The sequence below is a fragment of the Heloderma suspectum genome, chromosome 2, assembly GCF_057233095.1.
Source record: "Heloderma suspectum isolate Gila_16-S chromosome 2, 16-S_ref, whole genome shotgun sequence".
NCBI classification, from domain to species: Eukaryota; Metazoa; Chordata; class Lepidosauria; order Squamata; family Helodermatidae; genus Heloderma; species Heloderma suspectum.
Genome location: NC_139459.1, coordinates 316,739,186 through 316,752,735, shown reverse-complemented (window position 1 = coordinate 316,752,735; position 13,550 = coordinate 316,739,186). Strand labels below are relative to the sequence as shown.

The following is a 13,550-nucleotide window of genomic DNA, read 5'->3' as shown; positions in this document are numbered from 1 at the left end:
TCTTCATACTCCCAGATTTGAAAGCCTAAACTTTATTCAAAACAGGTAGCCATTTAGAGTTAGTGCTTATTTGCGCATACATGTACAACCCTTTTTATCTCATCATCTGAAGATTTATCGTTCATTGACTCTCAATTACATATGTACGTATTGCTTCTATTGAAAAATAGCATGTGTGTAAGGAGATGTCAGGTGATATGAAAATTCATGCTGTGGAGTTTGGTTTGTGATAACTGTTTTACACATACATGATGAGCATGGATGAGGGTCATGAATAGGGATGGGTGAACTCACCCTATCCCTCGCCACTCGCCAGATCCCTGCCGGCCACCCGACCCTGTTTGCTGCGTGCAGTGAGCTGCTAGGTGGTCTGCAGTGAGCAGCTTCCTGCTCCCTCTCCGAGCCACCATTTTGCATAAAATGGCAGTTTGGCCTTTTTCATAAATAACCATTTATGCAAATGGCAGGCATAAAGGGGCCATTTACGCAACATTACAGGCATAAATGCCTGTATGCCTGTATTTATGTCTGTAACATTGAGTAAATGGCCCCCCTATGGCTGCCATCTGCAGAAATGGTTTTTACGAGAAAGGCCAAGCCACCATTTTTATGCAAAATGGGGGCTCGGCGATGGAATGGGCAGCCACGCACTTGCCCGACTCAGCATGTCCCTAGTCGGGTAAGTGCAGGGATCTGTAGACTGGTGTCTGGGGGCTGAGCCGGCAAGAAATTACCAGGCTTCAAGCCCAAACTGGACACCCGCGCCATCCCTAGTGATAAAACCTTAGGGAGACCAATATTGTTCCATGCTCCACCTTTTCTAAGCTGTGGTGGGAAGTTCAAGTTAGCCTTTACAGGGTAAGCTTCCTTTGGAGGAGAAAGTACTGGAGACTTATAATGCCTTTGTAATAACCCTGCAATCCAGGACCTCTTGTGTAGATGTATCCTAGCTGGTAAGGCCAAGGGAGTCAGCAATAGAATTCTACACACCCTATATATCATATTCAGTATATTGGCATCATTGACATCTTAGTGTCGAAAATACATTTAGAGCGCAATACTATTCAGATAGGCGGCCGCCTCTGAACTCAAAGGTGACCGCCTATCCAAAGCAGGGCAGGAGAAGCACGGAGGGGATTGTTCCCTCCACGCTTCTCCTGTCCTGCATTTTTGGCTAGACAGCCTATTGCAGCTGTCTAGCCGTGGGAGGACGGAGCAGGGAAGGAGGCAGCCATAAGACACATTGGATGTGTCGTACAGGCATTTCTGCCCTCCCCGCCCTGGAACATCCCCAGCCATGCCTCTTTTTGGCTGTGCCACACTCCTGTTGTGAGCCCGGAGGATGGGGTTGTTCTGCACTGCCTTGGAGGCAGCGTGGATGTTGAGGGAGGTCAGTTCCTGGAAAACCAGATATCCTATGGCCATCTAGCTGCTTTCTAGCGGCCATAGGATTGCTCCCCTAATACTTTTACTTGTTTGTATACAGAGATATAACTGTGTGACAGCATTGCTTCCCATGCAAGTTATGGGCCCTGATTTTCCTTGAATCCCCCTACCTGCTGCAGCCCGCCTATACCATGTTTCGAGCTTTTCCAAAAGGGCCCCAGCCCTCAGGAACAGCTTTTCAGGGTGCACATTGAGTGCAACAGGTGGGGGAACTGGTGAAAACTAAGATCCCATTTTGCCCAGAACTGCTTTCCAGTGGTGCAATGGCATCTTTGAATCCAAGCCATTGGTTTGTTCATCTGTTCATTAGCATATCTGCTGTCATCAGTTGGGGGCACTATGAAGCTTAGTTGCGTGAATGCTGCATGATCAATAGCGAGGGAATTCAGCTAAAAAGTCAACATTAAACAAAGTTTGATGATGGTTCTCATTGACTCTAAGCCCTCTCCCATGTTGTCTTTCAGCTGTGGGTCCAGATTTTTCCAAAAACTTCTTGAAAAGATTAACTCTTGCTAAAGTTGGTGGTGATGCAACCATCGAGTGTAAGCCTAAAGCTTCCCCAAGGCCTACCTTTACTTGGAAGAAAGGAAAAGAGATCCTAAGAGAAAATGAGAGGTAAAATCTCAAAATAACTGTTGCTTGCATAAATAGACTGCTAAAGTTCTTGATACCTTCCATGAAAATTGGCTTGAAAATAAATGTGAAAAAATCGAATGTTCAGCCTGAAAGTAGAAGGCAACAATATTGATTCCTGAACTCACTACACCCTGTTACATTACATGCTTCTTCACATATTTTGAAGAGCAGTACTTTTATTTTGAATAGCTTCAAGAAAACAGCTATCAAATGCCATCTCGGCAAAAACCTGGAAGCTGCCTGTCACTTATTATTCATTTTTTTCGGTAATTTTTGAGTATCCTGGTAAACATAAATTATTTAGGGGTTAGTTGGGCAATTGTAATGTTTGGTTTGAGATAGCATTTTGGATCTAGCTCAAGAAGAATGATTGGATTGATTTGCTTTCAGGTAAATACGTCAGTACACATAACAATAAGTAAAGATTTATCTAGTCTATCTATAGGTCCTAGCTTGGCTAACTAAACAAGCTGATGGCTGAAAGCTCATTCTGGAGGAGCCTCAGCTTGGTTTCTAAGTGTGCGTGGGCATGCAAATGGTGGTGTTAATGTTTGTGTGTCATCTCACTTATTATCTAGATGAATTTTTAATTAAATTCTGCATGGTAGAATTGGAGCCCACCTGAAACTATGCTTCAGTGATTCTGCAAAACTGCTTCTTAAAAGATTATGACTGAAAAACCATAGAGCAGAATTACATACCTTCCATAACATTGAAGTCAAACACTGTAATAAGTTATGATAAATCAATGCTTTATTCTGTCACATGTATTCTAAAATGTGGCTCATACCTTTCTTAAAGCATGAAAACAATGAATGTGTTCTTTCTTTCTTTCTTTCTTTCTTTCTTTCTTTCTCTCTCTCTCTCTCTCTCTCTCTGTGTGTGTGTGTGTGTGTGTGTGTGTGTGTAACCATACCTTTTATACATGCACAGGCTTTATACACGCACAGGCTTTATTTAAGCAGAGTAGTCACAATTGCCCTGATATTTGAAACATAATTGAGTGATATCTTTATATCTGATACTTCAGATACTTGCTCGTTAATTCTGAGAGGAATTGATAATTGAACAGGGGGAGTTCTTCTGTCCCTAAATGAGGCTTGGCTAAGTTAAGCCAGGTGTAGGCAACTTGTAGGCTTCCAGATGTTTTGGCCTGCAACTCCCATCAGCTTTAGCCAGCATAGCCAATGGGGAAAAAAGATGAGACTTGCAGGCCAAAACATCTGGAGGTTTGCCCACCCCTGACTTAGACAAATTCGAGGATGATCATGGCAGGTGGTATTGGTGGAAGGTGGTTTACCCTTGTCAGATACCAGGGAAGACACATAAGGTTCATAATAAATAGATTCAAAGTAAGATTTGATAGCAGATGAAACATTTTCCTTTAAAGAATCAGAATGATCCCTTCCTATCAGATCCTACCATTGCCATCTTTTTCGGCAGGTGTGTCGCTGCGAAACTCTCAATTATAACAAGAAGTGGAAGTTCTCAGTAACCCTTGAAAATTCCTCAGCATCTAAAGCCCATTTAAAAGTCTTGAAAAACTACGTGAACTCTCCAGATAGTTTTCAGAATTGAATTCAGACTTGCCAAGGTCCAGACTTGTCAAGGTCCATTGCAGAGAATAATCCTTCCAAAAACAAACCCGCCATCACAATGAAGTCAGTGCACTCTCAGGTTAAATGCACTTGCTTTAAAACGTGATTATCCACACTCACCCTCTTCCCCCATTCTAGTACCTCCTCGAATGCGCAAGCACGGTTCACACTCTGGCGCCGTGCTGTTTTCCTGCTTTCAAGGAAGGCTGCTCTCACTGGAGGAGCGGCAACTCTTCCTGTTTCAGCCAATACCCCGCCCACCATCCCTCTCTATCCCTGTGTGCGTGTAGGGATGGTGCGAGCATCCAGTTGGGGCTCGAAGCCCAGCAAGAAGTTACCACTCCACCCCCCTGACACCAGTTCCTTCAGCAAGAAGAGGGGAAGAAGACAATGCCTCTCGTCCTCCCCCCATCATTGCTACAGCGGCAGTGGCGCTGGAGAGACTGGTCGTTTTCCGTAAGTTTCCCTGGCCTTATGGAAAATGACCACCTTGTCCCTTGTTGCTGCCACTGTAGCAGGTGAGAGTGGAGGGAAGAAGGAGGCACCTATCCTCTTTCTCCCCCCCCCGCTGGATGCCAGGGTGAGAGGCTGGGGGGTGTCTGCCGAGGCTGTTTTCCCCACGCCAGCCCTTGACAGCCGGCACGAGGAAGAGGGGCAGCTGCTACTGATAGGCTGGCATAGCTTCCTCAGCACTGGAAGTTTTATCACCAACCAGCAGAGGGCTGGATGTGTGCGCGCTTGTCTGATCTTGGAAGCTCAGCAGGGTCAGCCCTGGTCAGTACTTGGATGGGAGACCGCCTGGGAATCAGGCTTCCTGCAATGAGCAGGGGGTTGTTCTATCCCTTCAAATGACACTAAGTTTTACCTCCTTCTATCCCCTGCTTTGGCTTTTTTTATTATTAAGGCATTATCTTCAAAGGGGGCTCGGTGACTTAGTGGTTAAGATGCTGAACTGCAGACCGGAAGGTCGGCAGGACAGCAGTTCGAGACCCGAGTGCTGCGTGACGGAGTGAGCTCCCGTCTTCAGTCCCAGCTTCTACCAACCTAGCAGTTCGAAAGCAGAAATTGCAAGTAGATAAATAGGTACCGCTTCAGCGGGAAAGGTAACAGCGTTCTGTGCACCTCGGTGTTCAGTCATGCCAGCCACATGACCACGGAAGCATCTTCGGACAGCGCTGGCTCTTTGGCTTAGAAATGGAGATGAGCACCACACCCTAGAGTCGGACACGACTAGTTGGGGACACCTTTACCTTTTTTACCTTTATTATCTTCAGATCTTCAAAGAAGCGAATCTTCGAAGAATCGTAGCTTCTCCAGCCCAATTGCTCTGCAAACTTTCCCGGGCAACCCCTGCAAGCGTAAATGTTTTCACAGTCCCATCCATGCTCGCTGCATGGAAAGAAAAACACACACACATCCAGGCAGACAGTCCTCAGTGTCCACAGACTAACATCGATAAAAATGTCCGTGGATAATTTTAACGTCATCTCATGAGCAGTGGACATCTTTATTGATGTTAGTCCGTGAATAGTGATGACTGTCTGCCTGGATATGTGAGTGTGTTTCTTTCCATGCTGCGAGCATGGAGGGGACTGTGAAAAAAATTACGCTTGCCTGGGCTTGCCCAAGCAAGTCTGCAGAACAATAGGGCTGGAGAAGCTACAGTTCTTCGAAGATGCGCTTCTTTGAAGATTTGAAGATAATGCCTTAATTATTATTTTTTTTAAGCCAAAGCAGGGGATAGAAGGAGGTAAAACTTAGTGTCATTTGAAGGGATAGAACAACCTGCTGCTCAGTGCAGGAAGCCTGATTCCCAGGTGGTCTCCCATCCAAGTACTGACCAGGGCTGACCCTGCTGAGCTTCCGAGATCAGACAAGTGCATGCACATCCAGCCCTCTGCTGGCTGGTGATAAAATGTCCCATGCTGAGGAAGCTATGCTAGCCTATCAGTTGCCGGGAGACTGCAAGGGGGCATTGAGAGCTGCGATTGGACAGGAGGGAAATACAAACACCACCGTATATGGGCAGGCATGGGAGGGGACTATGACCTTATATGGTGATGAACACGGAAGAGCAGAGCACATGAATGGGAAATACTGGAATATCAGGGTATTGAAATTGGTAGCAAGGAAGCGGGAAATTGCAGTTCCAATACAAACCGGGGATGGCATAATGTGAAAGACAGGAAACAAAAGCTCATTGGAAGCATAAAAAAAGTAAGTGTAGATCGGCCCACGGTTAGAACTAAGTCCTAGAGGTGTTCTGAATGTGGCTTTTTCATGAAAAATGTGTCAATAACTTGTTTCGGATGCATGCGGTTCAGAGTTATATTTGGACTGAGTGTCTATAAAAAGGAATAACATGAATCTTTTTGTGCTGCTGGGAATGTTCCTCTGGAGGCTGCCACGGATGGTGAAGCAGAACCAAGTGTGATGGTAGATGCTTGCCCAGGAGGCAGAGCTTTACTGCTTTAGGTTTCTTATTCTTCTCATGAAGCAGAACTACTGTACACTGCACCCTTAATGAATAACCTGCCCTGAAGGGGTCTCTTACTGGTGCTTGAAAGCTATACAGTTGCATTATTAGGAATTTTGCCCTGGGGTACAATTACATTATTGCAGTCATTAAAGGTACTTCATCTCCATAATAATGGAAATCCTCTCTTGGAGGCATAACTGCATCAAAGTAAAGCTGAGAAGCCTCACTCCAGAAGGTAAATTATATAGTGCCATGGAACAGATTTAGATACATTATATGTTACAAATTCAGCTCTGAAAGTACACTGAGCTCCGTCATATCCATTGAGTTGGATCTCAGTCAATTTCTGGGGTTTCAGGAGTATTAGTGTTTAGTGTTTACTTTTAAGAGCATATCACTCCATTTAATAAAATGTCTCAAACCAAGAGCCAGAGTAGACATGTTTATCACATAGTTTGGTGTTGTGTAGCTCATTTTTCTTTCACAAATAGCTAATACCCAAGCCGAATCAGTACCAGAGGGAGTGATTCAGCAGGGTGGGAGAAGCCGGATCAGTACCTTTTCCCTCGTCAGAGTCCTGATGGAAATCTCACACACAAACACTGCACGCCTGTTATTTGCAATGGGAGAAAACCTTCCATTGGTGTCAATGGGAACTTTCCTCCCATTGCAAGCGACCCTCCCTCTACCCCCCCAACCCACCACTCTATATTCACATCTGATTTGGCCCCTACCAAATCCTCTTTCTTTGGCCTTAGCAATGTTCTAGGATCCTATTTTCTATAACTCTTTTGACAAATATATCTCGACTTGTGAGCCAATGGGCTGCTTCCGTATTCCTTTTTCTATTCCAAGGACAGAGGGAGCAATCCTATGGCTGCTAGTCAGTGGCTAGACAGCCATAGGATATCTGGTTTTCCAGGGACCAACCTCGGAGCCCACACTCCAAGGTCGGTTCCGGGAGAACCGACCTTCCCCCACTTCTGCGCTGCCTCACAGGCAGTGCAGAAAAGCCCCGTACTCCACGTTTGCAAAAGGAGCATGGAGCGGCCAAAATGGGGCGTTCTCGGGGGGCGTTCCAGGGTGGGGAAGGCGGAAATGCCTGTATGACACATCCAATGTATCGTACGGCAGCCTCCTCCCCCACTTAGCCCTCCCACAGCTAGACAGCCGAAAGCAGCTGTCTAGCCAAAAATGCGGGGCGGGAGGAGTGCAGAGGGAATGATCCCCTCTGTGCTACTCCTGCCCTGCATTGGATAGGCGGTCACCTCCAAGTTCAGAGGCAGCTGCCTATCTGCATAGGATTGCACCCTTAGTCTCTTATAATGCAGCCTTCCTCAATCTGTTGCCCTCCAGATGTTTTGGATCATAACACTCAGCATTCCTGACCATTTGCCATGTTGGCTGGGGCTGATGGGAGTGAAGAAGAAAACATATGAAAGTACCAGGTTTGGGAAGACTGATAGAATGTGTGATGCACAGAGTCAAGTCTTGTGGCTCCCTAGCACAGGTATGAGGAATAAAAAACCGGAAACAAAGCCCTATGTGGAGACAGTGAAAGAACTGGGCATGTTTAGCCTTGAGAAGAGAAGACTGAGGGGAGAATGAAGGCTGTCACAGAGAGGAAGGCCAGGATCTCTTCTCGATCATCCCAGAGTGCAGGACACGGAATAATGGGCTCAAGTTACAGGAAGCCGGATTCCGGCTGAACATCAGGAAAAACTTCCTGACTGTTAGAGCAATACGACAGTGGAACCCATTACCTAGGGAGGTGGTGGGCTCTCCCACACTGGAGGCATTCAAGATGAAGCTGGACAGCCATCTGTCAGGGATGCTTTGACTTAGATTCCTGCACTGAGCAGGTGGTTCGACTCAATGGTCTTATAGGCCCCTACCAATCCTACTATTCTATGATTCTATGAAAAAAGAAAATCCCACTGCCAGTCATATATTACCAAGTACATATTCTGCAATTTTGGAAAAATGAAACATATAAACATATCATAAGCACTATGATTCCCTGTAAATCAGATTTCATGGCCTTGACTGTAGCATACAAATAATCTAAAGGCATGCCTCTATGTTTTAGGCTATCTGCAAACTTTGGCAAGAATTGTTACATAATTATGTTAGTATTTAAATGTGCAAAGTACTTTACCATTCTTATCTGATTGAAGATTAGAGAAACCATAGATATGAATAAATGATAAATACCACCAGGGAGATAGCAACTTGGTCTAGTCTATTCAATCCACTTCAGGATCAAGCAGTGATTTGAATCTATGGTCTTCTGTGTCCATATCTAAAACATTATGTGCTATATTTACGGGGGGGGGGGGTTCAGCAGAATACTGGTTAACTGTACATACCACATATCCTTTTTTCTTGAACACAAGCTTTCTCTTTTTTTAAAAAAAAAACAGCACTATTATAAATCTGATGATTGAGAAGAAGAGCTCTGAATATCATTCAACCAAAATTTGAGGCATTGACCTGGTTTGCATGACATGGTGGGTTATGGTGGTTTAAATAACCCCTGATGAGCTGTGATGCATGCAGCCACCATTTTGAATATGTAACCCCCAATTGGGGGTTGCGCCATGTCATGTGAACCTGGCCACCATGGGTTATTTGGGGTTAAACAACCCTCACATATCACTCGATTAGCAGTAGTTAAATAACCCCACGATGGCCTGGCTGTGTCGTGCGAACCGGCCCAATGTCTGCTGAAGGCCTTGGAGCAACATGTGGTCTTGACAGGCTTCCAGGTTTTCAGGTGAAGAACTGTTTCTCAAAATCAAAAAAGGAACAGCTTTACCAATTGAATTCCCAACACATTTCCACACAGGTTTTTATCAAGGGAAAAACTCTTAAAGACTTTTCTGGAGGACTCCCTCTCCCTTACTTCTTCCAAAGAAGACTCCTAAAGTCTTCTTTGGAAGAAGCAAGGGAGAGGGAATCCTCTAGAAAAGTCTCTTAAGAGTTTTTCCCTTGATATCAAGACCTGTGTTGAAACATGTTGGGAATTCAATTGGTGCAGCTGTTTCTGTTTTGATGTTGGTTTCCAGCCTTAAAGGTATTTTTCTGATCCCTATTGGTACTGTTGAAGGAGTGTTTCTCCCCTTCACATTCTCCACCTTTGCGCAGTTCCTTCCTTTTGCTATTGCCACTGATATGACACAGGATCCAGCTATCTTGCCTCCCAATAAGATAGGCTACCTAATGTAGCATGGGAGATGGGAACCTCCCTTATTGTACCAGGTCAGATTATGGGAAGGGTCCAACGGCATGCTACCACTAGTGCTGTTGGTGTTGTGCTAGCAGAAACCAGTGTTCGCTCAGCATCAATAATGCTTGCCTGCGTGATGGGTATCCCAGAAAACCTGTTGAGTTTGAAAGTACTATTGACATTGCACAAGGGCTAGTTTCCACTAGTGCAACTTCAACAGCAATAGGACATCGTTGGGTCCTTCCCATTTTGTTTATCCATCACAGTGTAGCAGCCATATTGGGGGTCAGACTAAGTAGCCTCATGCAGTCTCATGCTTCATGTTCTTGCTGAGCTCTTGCTCTCTTGAATATATGTTTGTAAGCTGACAAGACACAGGAATTTCTTATCTTGTCAACAAAAGCTAAGGTCATAGAATTGTATATCATGTTATCTTCTGTTCTCTGCTTATCATAGCTACCCTATAACCCATTTCTTGTATTATAAACAATGGTGCTAAGAGAAGAAATGTTGAGGACTGCAACCCCACACGGGAGGGAGAGGAGGAGCCGTTTCCTATGTGTCACAATATCTATAAAAACAATGTGCTGATGTAAATCAGGGCTTTTGGCTCTTTGGAAATGATTCCAGCCTTAAGCCTGTGAATTAAATAAACTCTTTTCCCTTCACTCTGTGGTCTCTCTGACTCTGAGTTCTGTAACATAAATGGTGCCATAACTCGGATGTGGCAGGCTCTGAGACAGGGAGGTGGCAGTTGCCTGCTCTTAATCGCCGCACCGGGAGGGAGGGCTCGGCGCATGCCTCCTTTTCTTGGCGCCACCGACCTTTTTGTCGGGTGAATGGGAGAAAGCCTGCGCCGGGACCGCCCAAACGGCAGCGAGCAGCAAGAGAACCTTGGGAAGCGGAGGAAGGAACATGAGCCCTGCCTGTATCGCAGCTGCAATTGAGTTGAAACCCACATTGGAAGCCTTCAGGAGTAAGGCAAGTATGGAGTAAAAGAGGGCCCCGCCTTTAGGGAGAAAGGCCACTGGGCAGAAAAAAGGAGGGCCCCGCCTTCGGAAGTAAGGTCAGTGTTAGTATACGTATACAAAAGGTGACCCACCCGATTGGGGGTGGAAGGGGGGACTTGATCACTCCCCCGAGCGGGCGCCAGTACTCAGCAGGAAGCTGGGGAAGCTGCTTTCCGCTCTAGTGAAAAGTGGGAAAAGTGGGTGGCAGGGACATATGAATGAAATGATGAAAATTGATGATTGTGTGAGTGGCTACTGCGGTTTCTGTCGCATACCGTTGACCGTCCGGGTGCCCAGGCCAGTAGCGAAGTGCGTGGTGTGAAATTCCTTGTGTGTCGGCCAGTGAGACCCCTTACTCGCTGACCAATCCCCTTCCCTCTTTGTGTCCGTCTTCATCTTAAGAGGGAGGCTATGGGAGGTGGGGGAAGCAAGACTTGCACCCCCTTGAGATGTATGTCAAAAAAAAAAGGAAAAATATTTTTTTAAAAAAAGATTCAGAATAGAGAGAGGAAACAGAAAAGGCTCAAGGTCGAGCTGAGAGGAAAAAAAGAACAAGATCTGAGGCTGTTAATTAGAAAAATGTTGCAGGACAGCCTGGCTTTTAACGAAGCGTGGGAGCGTGGGAGTGTGAGGCCGAAGAAGTAGCTGTTAGCCTAGCGCGCCGAGAGGGGGGGTAGGAAAATTGCCCACAACGTTCTGAGTTGTGCAACATCATCACCTCGCCTAATTGAAATGAAATCCCTAAGAAATAGAAACTGAAAATGAAGACCCAGAAGATGAAGGTGCAAAATGGAAAATAAAAGTGAAGAATCAGCCCCTAGGGCACAGGCTAGACCCCTCTTCGAGTGAAAAGTGTGCCATGAGACTGTCCCAAGGCAGAATGAAGCGGAAAGACCACGATGAAGATCTCTGTCAAGGTAGCCGTGTTTAGTTTTGAACTGTCCTAAAATTTCATAGAGCCTGTAGACCATCAGCTATACGATTTCTGAAGAGCGTAACTGTTAAGCTTTTGCCGTGGGATTCCCTGCAACGAAGAAATCTCACTAATTTGAGTGTCCAGTGTTAGACTGCCTGAGTGTGTGTGCTGAAGAGACCGAGAAACCAGACAGCATCTTCCTGGCCAAGCCAAAGTCACGCTACTACCATGCTCCTGGAAGCTGCAATAAACTGTGTAAGCTGGGAGACCCAACCTGATTGAGAAGAAAAGAAGATACTGGAGTAACTGTCTTGAAAAACAGTGAGATCTGTGTAGCTGGCTGGCTGACGCTGTCAGTGATGTTACAACTTTAAATTAAGACTGTTTTCCTGTTTGAGACCCCAGCGAAGAAAGCTGACCTGAGTTATTTGTTGCCCATGCCAAAGCAAAAATTTAGCTGCCCTGTACCTCATCTGTCCTGTTTTGAGCTTGGGATTTACAAATACAAACAAACTGAGAAGCTTGCCTTTGAAGTCCTGCAAATCACCCCACCGCCTCCGGAAGAAGATTAATGGCTGCCTGAAAATGCAAGTATAAAGCGATGCCCATCACCCCCCAGCGTCCTGAGTTTCGTCACTTTGCTTTCGTGTACCAGGTTAAAAGAAAGAAAAAAAAAAGAGTAAGTTTTTAAAATGTCTGTGAGAACCTGACAGAAGTAGAATAAAATTTACAGAGGAGTTGCCCAGGTTGAAGAGTCACGGCTAGAGAGCTGAGCTGTGCCGCTCTGTTTAGACAGAGGCCTTGCTAAAAAGTTAAAGGCCCTTGTCTGTCAGAAGGGGTGTAGGGCCACATTTCCCCTTTTTAACCTGATGCAGAAGTGGGGAGCCTTTGCTGGAAACATCTCATCTTCATTGCCCAGAGCCTTCTCTGTTTACCTCCATCATTGTCTGGGCTTTTTAGAGACACTCTGCACATGGACTAAAATTTTAAATTGTCAAAGACTTGCCATGGACAGTACTGTGAAGCTTTTGATAAACTTGAACTCTCATCGCTGTAGACCATGTGTCTGTGTTTGTAGTCAGCTCAGTGTACAGCAGGCTGAGTTTGATCTATGACTTTTAGATTTCCTTCTGCCAGAACTCATGCAGCATAGAGTTGCCGATGCAAAAATGGTGACCTAGAACTCTTTGCGTGTGTGGGTATGCCCATCCCTTGATTTTGATGGGCCCTGAGCTTTCAGCCAGAAGAGCAATATGATTGCTGGATCTGCTCCATCATGCCTTACCATGCAAAAAGTGTTTTCCATTCATTGTGTTAAATTGCAGAAAAAGTTTGTTATGTATATTTTATGATTTCTTAGATATCATAAAATATATGTAATATTTGCAGATTAGTGTTAGTTGCAACTCCAAATGATACTGAATGTGTGGTTCCCAATGGATGAAAGGAGAAAAGACCAGTGTGGTGTAGTGGCAAGAGTGTTGGACTAGGAGCTGGGAGATCCGGGTTCTAGTCCCCACTCAGCCATGGAAGCTCACTGGGTGACTTTGGGCCAGTCACAGACTCTCAGCCCAACCCACCTCACAGGGTTGTTGTTGTGAGGATAAAATGGAGAGGAGGAGGATAATGTAAGCCGCCTTGGGTTCCTTGCAAGAGGAAAAAAGGCGGGGTATAAATGCAATAAATAAATAAAGTCAAGTAGAGAAAGACAGAGGCAAGTAGAAAAGACAGAAATAGAGAAAGTGGCAGACAGATAGAGAAGGGAGAAAAAGAAGAAGAAAGAGAAGGCAAGAGGCAAAGAGAAAGAACATTTGTAGAGAAGAAGCGTGGCCATAGTTGCCCCCAGGGTGAATTAGAAGTAGCTGATTATGCCTGGAGCTTATTACCTGGGATAAAGTAGCCACAATAATGTAATAGTTCTTTAAAATGAAGAAAATGTAACTAGAAGGAGAAGAAGAGCCTATCCCAAATGTGTGCCATTGGGACTAGTGTAAGGCAGAAAGGTTTAAGTAAGCGAGTTTAACTTAAAAAAAGACAAATAAAGAGACAAGGCTAGTGCATAGAGAAGAAAGTTTTATGTAAAAAGTTTAAAATATGATCTGCAATACAGGCAGATCAGCAAGAAAAAGAAAGCAAAAGAAAGAGAGAGAGATTTCTGTTCCCATACTAATAAATGAAAGTGTTATCAAGCACTTTGTTTGGGAAGCGAAGTCTGTTTACAGGAAGCTGTGCCTGA

At 45.1% G+C, this 13,550-nt stretch overlaps 1 protein-coding gene across 1 annotated transcript in view; it reads left to right on the top strand.

The window, feature by feature from the left end:
* The window catches only part of CNTN4 (contactin 4), an 886,373-nt gene that overhangs the window by 730,406 nt on the left and 142,417 nt on the right, over window positions 1-13,550 (top strand). The window contains exon 12 of the mRNA XM_084840334.1: window positions 1,911-2,061. Within this exon, the coding sequence (XP_084696460.1) occupies window positions 1,911-2,061 (151 nt within the window). The remainder of the gene's footprint in view (window positions 1-1,910; window positions 2,062-13,550) is intronic.